General features: G+C 39.0%; 1 protein-coding gene across 1 annotated transcript; it reads right to left on the bottom strand.

The window, feature by feature from the left end:
- Window positions 1-5,947: 5,947 nt before the first annotated feature.
- On the bottom strand, window positions 5,948-9,148 carry LOC130717592 (protein LONGIFOLIA 1-like). The gene is made up of 3 exons (XM_057567887.1): window positions 7,570-9,148; window positions 7,290-7,482; window positions 5,948-6,695 (listed from the first exon to the last, which is right to left on the bottom strand). The coding sequence occupies exons 1-3, from the start codon at window positions 8,956-8,958 to the stop codon at window positions 6,127-6,129; spliced, it is 2,151 nt and encodes a 716-aa protein (XP_057423870.1). The 5' UTR covers window positions 8,959-9,148; the 3' UTR covers window positions 5,948-6,126.
- Between the last annotated feature and the right edge of the window lie 1,209 nt (window positions 9,149-10,357).

Below are 10,357 nucleotides of genomic sequence, written 5' to 3'. Positions count from 1 at the left end.
TAACAAGAACTAGTGTACAAGTGAGTTTAGAACATGATATCGTAACGTACAGTTGATGATGTATATACAAGAGAAGAAAGCACGTACGTACTACGGGATGCCAAATGGAAATTGCAGAGGTTTGTGAACTTTTAAAAGGACAGACCAGAAATTGGGAGGGGACGTAAAATGCAATTATGGAAAAGAGAGAAGAGTTAGTGTCTGCAAGCGACCTCTAACGTCAGGTGGTGGCTTTGCAACGATTGGAGGCGACGTGAGAATGGAGGGGCGGGCACCAATAGCTAGACCGCAAGGCATAGAGACAGTTGGATGACGGGGAGTATTAGGAGGACAAGCACTAACGATTATAGTTGGTGATTGAGAGAAGAAGGAAGGGCGATTGTGAGAAGAAGGAAGAGTGAGCTCTCCTTTATGCACGGTAAATTAAATTTAACTTTAGCATCGGCTAACCTGATACTAGTTTGGGCTTCAGGCACTAAGACTAACGCTACGTGAAAACATAACCTAGCATCAACCTTAATAATCAATAGATTGGGCCTAGATGACGCTAATTAGGGTCGACTAAATCAACGCTAACAATTTGAAAAGTAAACCTTCATTTTCATGCATAAAGCTGACGCTAATAGGCATAAATAGCATATGTGTCAGAGCCACACTGAAATTTGACTCTAAAATGAACGTTTCTTATTGTGAGATTCAATCGCGTATAGAACACTCTTAGAAAGACTAATTTACTTCACTATTCCAATTAGATATCTCATATGTTGTGGGAACTTCAACTACACTACATTATCAGGCAGCCTTGAGGATCCTTAGATACCTTAAAGAAAGCCCTGGAAGTGGTTTCTTTTTCCCTGCTCAATCTTCTCCCAAACTTATAGATTCACAAATTCTGATTGCAGAGCTTGTCCAGATACAACAAGATCACTTATGTTACGTGTTTATGTTTTTTCTTAGGATCGCCATTGGTTTCACGAAAAAAGCAAGAAACAATCTATTCTATCTAGATCATCTTATGAATCTAGTTATCGAACACTAGCACAAGCTTTATGCATTGTACTAATGATTATAATTATTAATGAGTTCATATCGATGTTTTGATAGTGGTTTAGAGGGTTTGTAACTACCCACTTATCTTCGATTCCTACCTTGGTGGGCCCCTTTTTCATTTATAAATTTGAATTTACCAGATATTCAAATTTTAAGCAAAAAATTACGACGGTTAAGGTTCGAACAAGTGACCTACCGTCACAAGAGCACCAGACGTGTCTTGCTAGATGTGCCACTAGAACAGTTGTATCTATTGGTGAACATTAATAGTATATGACGGTTTCTAAGAAATGTAATCACCAAGAGATGTTTCTCTTCAGCAAGGGATTTCAATATCTTTATATAAAGAGATACTTGGGCAGAAAAAAAAACTGAGATACATATGTACAAAATTTGGATCATCTTTACCAATTTCTCTTCAATTTACATTATTCTAAATCATCATGAACTTCACTAATGCATGAGCGAAGTGTAAGAATAATTTTTCTGTAAACTATATATTATCGAAGATATGCTTGTTGTGTTTGTGCAAATCACATCAAGGTATTCAAAGTATCCTGCAGGGAATTCACCGTTCTTCTCAATTGCATCCAATATACATTAATTGGTGGGGACGAATTGAACCTAAAGGTTAGTGTGACGCTTTGAATCTTCAAGTGCTTCCATCATCAACATCTTTTTGTTTAAGTGTTGCAACATCTCCCCAACAAATTATTTTCCAACACTTAGCATATTTAAATAGATTCATTTGGTTAGAGAAAAGTCCTCGAGGGTTCTCTTCATTCGCTACCTATTAGATCATCATCTCAAGTTGCAGAGACATTCTGACTAAACCTCTTGGTGCGGGACCATTTCACCTGAATCTATTCAAGTTTGGAATGTTGGACGACCACATGCATTTCAGCTTGAGGGGGATGTCACAATTATAATAGTCAGATGAAAGCTTTATTTTACTATTAGCTGTTAGTTAGACTTAGATGCATCTGTACTAGTTCCAACTCTTAGTTAGTTAGATAGAAGTTAGTATCATCTTGCATAAATACAACAGAGATAGTATGGAATTCCTTTGAGATTTTCTAATTGACCAATTCAGTTTCAATATTATTTTCTCTCCACTTTTCACAAGGATCTCATTCCATCACCATTAAAATATCTTCTCTTACTCACCATGACAATAACCCTATCTCTTTTCGATCTTCAATTATTGTCACAAATTTTTCTTCCAATGTGTCTGTCCTTGTATATGTTCATGGTAAAAAACATCCCACAAAATTTCTTTTTGATTGAGATGGTCGTCACACTTAGCGGGATAAGAATTTGTTGTTTTGCCGGCCCGTCCCATTGTTACCAAAATTTTCTATTTCCTCAAATGCTCATAGCAAATATATATCACATTAACCATCAATGTCTACAAACTATAAACAAAACAACAATATAACTTGAATTGATCTCATCGGCAAGTTCATTTATCATATATATGGCAAAGGACCCCAAAGGAGACAAGGCGTGAGGAAACAACAGTAACCAATAGCCGTGAGCCCGTGACAACCAACGAAGACAAGGAATGGACAAATTTAATGTGTTCTTGATCAGGTGCATGTGCCTCTGCAACTGCCCAATTCACTACTCACTTCCTTCTGATCTTTCACACATGCATGCTTATAAGTTTGTGATTGTGACCTTTTGAGATAAACAAGTGTTTAATTAGTTTCTTTCTGTGCCAAGGAAAGGATAGATAAGATATATCTACTTAGGATATGGATGAAGTTGAGATATGAAAGTCAAGACAAGAGACAGATCAGAACCTTAATCCTAGGACTTTGTTGAGGATGGCCAATTAAGACTGATGAGAGAATGAGGAAGAGGGTATGGGCCAAGAGGGTTAATAAAGAAAAAGAAAAGGGGTAAGGTTTAGGCCCACTAGGAAAATTAAAGGACAATGTGACATCCATGTATGTCGTACTTAATTACTAGGCATTCCAGTAGAGCTAGAATGACCCAAAAAATAGGACAGCAAAACAAAAGTGAAAAATTCCATATAAATAAAAATGAGTCGGAGAATTACTTGATATCAAATTTGTGTATGGAAGAGTTTTTTTTTTTGTTAGTTTGTGGTTCTACAAGCAAATACACTATCTTGTTTTAGGATAATACTTATTAGTAATACACGTTTTTATTGATTTAAAGTTAACAACTTCTGAAATTTACTCTTGACGGTATGTTTGAGCATTTGTGAGTTTTGTTGAGAAGAAATTCGTATTAAATTGCAATGCCCTTTATTTTATCTCATTTAATTATTTAATTTGAAGTATTACAGTATTTGCTCATTTCATATGTTTATCTCGCCTATTTGCTAGATGTAAATTGTAAGTGCAGTTTAACAGTTATCTCACATTTATATAATGATCCTTTGAGAAACAAAAAAAGTACTAGGTGCTTCTTAGGTAGCTCCCAACTTGTGACAACCCCACCAAGCCTGAACCTTTGCTGCACAAACTTGTGGACATTTCATGGTCAAGGGCTTTGCAATGCACATGACAGAATGCAGAAACGTATGCATTAAAAAGTTGTACCACCTATCGCCCTATAATTGTGGAAATAAAAAGAAAAGGAAGGGGAATCATAGAAAAGCACTATGAATTATTAGATTATCTGCATCATGTCCTTGTTCTGATACCCCTTTGAGAACCAAACGAGTGGGGTTGGATGAAGCGTTGCCATCAAGTAGTTAATGTAACTATTCCCCTAACTAATTCAGGAACCAATTAAGCAAACTATTGGACCAGTTAGTTAGTATAGTACCAGCGCCTCCATATTCAATTGTCATGTTTTCTTAAATGAACATCACATTTGGATTAATCACCATGTGTTTAAGAATTATGAAAGCAGAACAAAAGTAGTTAATTTTGTGATGCTACATTTATTGTACATACAATATCATTTAAACATTTGGCAGATTTAATACATGATTGGAAATCATTCTACAATTGATTCTGAAGGTAAACTTAATTGTGATGAGAAATTTCTGTGAGTAGCTTCTGAATGTCAGACTTGATTCGGGGAAAATAATGTGTTGATCCAAACATCCTAGAGTTAAGAAAGAAGGGGGGGGTACGTACAGAAGCTTGAGACACAGAGGACCCAGACTCTTGATGTCTCTTTATCCAAGTTTGTCATAGCAAATCCCAATCGGAAATATCGGCATTAGACATTTCCAAAGCAGTCATGAAACTGGACAAACCCAACTTAATAGGTGTGTCTCCTGGTTGCTCCTACAATTTCAAAACAAGTGAGATATGCATCATGGCAAACAGATTTCTTCAATACTCATTTTTTGTTATAAACATCAGGTACCGTTCACCCTTTGGATGCCGTTAGATTCGGGATTTAGTCACAGTTAAGGCTCTTCATCTCTCCCCCAGAGTGTATTGTGTGGGGACCGAACCCGAGAGCTCTTTCCACACACTCAGCCTATGTTGCCAACTGAGCTACCCCTCTTAGGTCTTCAACAGTCATTTAAGTGAGAGGCTTATGTATCAATTCAATTTCATATGTTCAAAATAGTACCTAGTTATTTTTTATTATTTTATAAATATCACAAATAATTTTTTTTAAGAATTTTGTACTAATATACCGGTTGCAATTCTATTAGATTGTACTGGATATTTGTTCACGCAGTAAACCATAAGAAACCAAGCTAGAACAAGAACTCTCTAATCCAACCCTAAAATGCAATAGTGAGTATATGTTTCTCTTGATCCTCTTCTTATAATCAGTACTCCCTCCGTTCCTATTTATCTGTCCAGAAAGAGAAGGTTCACACAAATTAAGGAAAGCAATTAATTGTGTTAATTTTCATAAAAGTATTATTTGTTTTCCTATATCACCCTTTAGAATGTATTTTATCTTTCTTTATTTATTGTTTTTGAAAGGGTATTTCTTGGAAAAACATCAATTAATGTTGTCTTGAAACTCTAAGTGGACAGATATATAGGAACAAAAATATTTCTTCAAAGTGGACAGTTAATAAGGAACGGAGGGAGTAACATTTAAAATACTCCTATTTTAGGTCTTGATGCCACGTTCTCCAGAAAATTAGCCAGTTGACCTTTGATGAGAAAATAATATATCTGTCAGTTCTTCTGTGAAGACAATATGCTTTTATTTTTCTTATTTGTAATCTCTAATCAATCCATTAAAAACAATCCTAGAACATAATTTTCAAATATAGGCTTGTAAATGTAAAAACAAATGGGGACAATAACAACAAAATTTATTATTGGTTTAAGTTTTATTCTAAATTTAATTTTTAATATTTGTTTGTTTTGGTCGAAACGCTATTTCTTAGGATTGGTGGGTCTCTATTGATCTCTTCAACATATCACCGACGCTATGCCCTGTAGTCGGTATTTTCTCTTCATTCTACCACTTTCTTAACTGAAAAATAATGGTTTCACATACGTGAAAACTTATAGATGTTGGATTAAAAAGTGGAGTGTAATTTTCAACAAATACAAAACATCCATTCTTAAAGCCCATTTAAGTGGGCTCCACAGTCCAATTTAGCTGCGCGCCATCCATAATAGAGCCATCTTATTCCCTATTTGGTTGCCTATGCCTATGAGAAAAAGGTTGAACAAAAGAGAGACAGAAATTGTATCCTCCCAATTCTCAACGAGCAAACCTCTACGTTTTATTAAGCCCTGAATTTCAAGCAATGATAACACTTTGATGTTTCTGGTCTGTGGTATTTTGCTGATTGGCTTAAGTTGGTAACAAAAACAGATTAACCAAGTTTCCTTTTCACTCCTAAGTCCTAATTCTCTATGCTTTGAGGTTCAACATTTCAATCCTAACCACTACATGTAACAATAACCAAACACTGTATTAGCAGAAATTCATGGTCAGATAATGTGCCTAGATTCTAGACGTACCAACTCCTGATTTTGTCATTAACAAAAGCAATAAAAAAGCACTCGAAAATTAAAACAAAGCCTGCAACTCTTTAATCTGCTTTTTTTCTTCTTTTTCTTGTGTTGGATAATTGATTAGAATTTAGAATCACTGAATTAGAATTCAAAATACTAGCTTCCTACGAAGTGCTGAAACTTTGTTGCTGTTGTTACATTGAGGTCCAAATGAAGCGAGTTGTTGTATCGTTTCGCCAATGAGATCCTTGAAAACGAGGCGTTCGATATCCAAAACGACGTCGCCCATCTCCACCGTCCATTCACCCCAACCACTCATCTCCGCCGCCATGTCCTTCCTCAACACGCCGCATATCACCCCGAACATATCCTCCGACGCCGACTCCTCCCTGTCACGGATCCTCCGAAACTCCGACCACACCGTCTCCTCCCCCCTCGCTGCCGCCTTCCACGGCGGGAGTTTCTGGTTCCGGTTCAGAATCTCCTGCAGCGTGTCGAAAATCAACCGCCTCTGTAGCTTTGAAGCTCTCGACGTGTCCTTCCCCTTCCGCTTCTCCAGTAACACGAAAACATCGCTCTCCTCCGGCAAGTAACTGCTAGCTCGCAGAATCTCCGATACGTAAACCAGATCGCTGTCCTCCTCCTCCGCCGCCGCAGCATCCTCCGAACTGCACAATGCTGAACTCCACATGTCATCTTCTGAATCCAACGCTTGATCTGCGCAATGCAATTTCAATTTCAATTTAATTTTCAACTAAATAAAATAAAATAAAATAAATAAACTAATAGAAAATTGAGTCCTTCCCATGTGACTGTACGAGTTTCAGTTTTGAGTTTGTGGATGAACCCAACCGAGTCATGCCACGTCATTATCCCTGGTAACAAATGATTGGTCCACATAGGTTTTTGGGTTTTGGAGAGTGTGAGAACAAACCATTCACTGTTCTCGTACTTGGAGATGGAAACAAATGAAAAAGGAAAGTGGGGATGCTTAATTAAAACGACTCTGGACTAGGACTACTCATTTACTACTACACTAGACATACATATGCATACATACATGGACCAACTTTATCAAATATCAACAACACCAAAATCAATTTCTTAAGCATAAACAAAAAATAGACCAACTATGGTTTGGCTATGCCTATGCCTATGCCTATGCCTATGCCTATGCCTATGTTATGCAGGAATGAATATGTCACGTCACAACAAAAATCAACTCCATTTCTAACCAATTATAACACGGAACAGGCTATAGGTAAGTTGAGTGGTATAAATTAATAAACACAATATTATACACTGACGGACCTTTATAATCAATGCACCGTTTGGGTATTGGGGAAGGTGAACACCACTCGTCCTTGTAAAACGACGAGTCAAGCACCGATACAGGACTCGGTTGTAACTCGTTCGCTGCTGTTATTTCAGCTATGCTGTTCAGCAGTTTATCACACCTGTCCAGCAGATTCTTCCCTTCTCTGTACTCTTCCATCTTGTACCTCTGAAATACAACAAACAATTCATTAAAAAAATTAATTTAATTTACAGAAATTAATGATACATTGAGTAACCGTTACTATTACTATACCTCTGTATCAGTGTGTGAAGAGGTGCTGAAACTGTTCTCTGAAACTGTGGAAGATTCATCCTCTGCTAAACCCAAAACCTTCATCTTAGGAGAATCAATTGGTTTTCTCAATCTAGGAGATGATCCACATGTCACTCCCTGATTCGCTGGATTTTTCCTTGTGCTAATCTTAGGCGAATTAACCGGAGACACCCTTCTCGAATCAGAACCACCGTCATTGCTAACTTTCCTCCGCGTCGTCTCCACATTCTGGACCTTCCTCCGGTTCGGGCTCGTGTTTCTGACCCTGGATTGGTTTCTCGCACTCACGTTCCGGTCAGACTCGCTCGGGCTCGGAGTCCGAGCCCGAGGACTGGATGACCGGAACGACGAGTGCGGAGGCGGGGACTCATACCCGGTTCGGTAATGATTCGCCGAACCGGATGAGGATCTACCCGGTTTCATGACTACAATGGGAGATTGGTTAGGCTTTTCGGAATGGAGAAGGCCTTTGAGCTGCAGAGCCTCCAAGATGTTCTTGAGAGTGTGGAGATCCTGAGAAGGCTGGTTGATCCCTCTCATCCTCAACCTCCTCTCAATCACACCGTAGATTGCATCCATGTCCTTCGGTTCAGGGAAGAAATCAGTTGAATCATAGAAACTCTTCTTCTGCGTCATCGTTGTTCCTCCTCTCTGCCTCACCGGAGCTGAAGCTCTAGCCGGAGAAACCCCCAATCGGTGATTCTCCGTACCAGCACAACCATTACCATTGCCATTACAGTTAGCATTCACAACATTACTCTCCTGATGATGAAAACTGTTAGCCTTGGATTCGAAGAAGCGACACTGCGGCGGCAATGGCAGCGGCAGATCTCTGGGCACCCTCGACTCGGAAGCGGATCTCCGGAGCTTAGCACCCGGTTCCGGATCCGAATCCGGTATTGGGCCTAACCCCATGAGCCTGGCGATGACGCTGGTGGAACGGCGCTGTTTGTCTTCAACGGCGGCGGCGGTGGTGTCGGTTCGGGGGTGAAGGCTCCCCTTGGCATCCACCACGGCTCTGCTATCGAGGGACAGCCTAGGAGCTTCTCTGGAGAATTTCCATGAGGATCTCGTGCCTTCCTTGAATTCCAGAACAGGAAGTGCCGGTGGCGGTGGGTTCGCCTTGGTTACTACTACTACCTTTGGCTCAGGTTGCGCCTCCCTCGCCGGAGATACGCCGTGTTGGAGCGCTTCCGGCGAAGAATCCGGAGGAGTTGGCGGAGGAGGGAGTCTTTTGGTGGAGTAGATGCGTTTTGGGGAGAGGATTTGGTGGCGATCGAAGATCTGAAGGAAACCAGCCATGCACCCCATCTGTTTGTGAATATGTTTTTCCAAGTTTTGGTTGTTGTCTCCTACAAGAGTTGTCATTTCTTGTTATTATTCACTTCTAGTTCTACTTGTTCTGCTCTGTTTTGCTCACTTCACTCTCACACTCTGTTTGTTTTTCTCTGCTTTTGTGTTGATAGTGAAGCCTCCATTTTGCTGGTTTCAGTCTCTCCCTCACTCACTCACTCACATCACCGTATTGATGGGATGACTTTATCCCACGCTCCCGCTTTTCAGCTCTTTAAAACGGGGTGCGGGCGCAACTTAAGGGATAGTTTTGCCCCTGGCTTTTATCAATATACCTAACATGTCCTCGGTTGTGAGATTACTATATTTGATTTCTATTATGCTTAATCAAGTAAAATTTTGAGACTTGAGGTTGTTAATGACTCACTTGTCATTTGACACTTGTCTCATGTTTAAGTTGTGTGGAGTTTCCCTTCTTCAATGTCACTTGTCTCATGTTAAATTACTATGAAGTTCTTGTAACGGAGTCTCTTCCACGTTTATTGGATTCAGATGAAATCAATGTTATCTATAAATAATTTATAAGTTGACAATCATTTTAAATTTTTGTATGATATTGCTGGTTATTTCAAATAATGTTGATTAGTTATTATTTTTTTTAGTTTACTTAAAGTTGCAAGTTATAAAATTTTATCTTTATTAATATATTTTAAAACCAATGTCAAATGTTCATGAAAAATCCTAGTATTGAGTTAGGCAATAGGCTAGTTGAACACCTTACTCTATCTCTAAAAATTCAAAGTTACAAAACTACTATAAAGTGAAACTTGCTTATATAATTAGACCCTCTTAAATTACCATCGATATAAATGAGAGTCGACGCACGAAATTATATTCACAAAGGAGGGGAAATTAAGCGACTTAACTGATTATATTAATTATGAGGGAATGGGAGGAGCAGTGTTATTAAACTCGGCTCGAACCGGCCGGTTCGACCGGTTAAACCGGAAACCGGACCCCTGACCGGTTCGAGCCACACGTCGGATCGGCCATGCATCTGACTCGGTATGGACCGCTTTGACTCGTCCGGTTTAGTAAAAAAACCGGTGACTCGGCCTGACTCGGTTCGACCGGGAGTCAATCAAATTGTGTTTTTTTTAACAGAAATTTTTTGTTAAACAGCGGTTTTTTTTATGGAGCAGAGCACGCTGATTTTCTTCACTGTTGAGTTGAGAACGGGATCCATGTTTCCTCTATGTTTCCTCTCACTCCTACAGTCCTACTCTTTATTTTCTTCAATTCATCTCTTCTTGAGAAAGGAAAATCCTAGTTGATGACTTCAAATGAAATAGAAAGAAAAGGAGAAGTGAAAAAAAAAAATAAGATGGGACTTGGGAGAGATGACAATGAATAGTAATTTCAGAACCAGGAAACCTTATCCCTCTCTCTTATTGCGGCTGTGAACTCCTAATGC

Source organism: Lotus japonicus, chromosome 5 (assembly GCF_012489685.1).
Source record: "Lotus japonicus ecotype B-129 chromosome 5, LjGifu_v1.2".
Lineage (NCBI taxonomy): Eukaryota > Viridiplantae > Streptophyta > Magnoliopsida > Fabales > Fabaceae > Lotus > Lotus japonicus.
This window is presented reverse-complemented; position numbering and strand designations above follow the sequence as displayed.

Bases quoted from the DNA above. Each gene is read 5' to 3' on its own strand.
- LOC130717592 (XM_057567887.1), bottom strand. From the start codon at position 8,958: ATGACAACTCTTGTAGGAGACAACAACCAAAACTTGGAAAAACATATT. The intron at 7,483-7,569 runs GTATAGTAATAG...GTTGTATTTCAG, and splicing joins CTTCACACACTGATACAGAG to AGGTACAAGATGGAAGAGTA. The intron at 6,696-7,289 runs GTCCGTCAGTGT...TGCATTGCGCAG, and splicing joins ACGGTGCATTGATTATAAAG to ATCAAGCGTTGGATTCAGAA.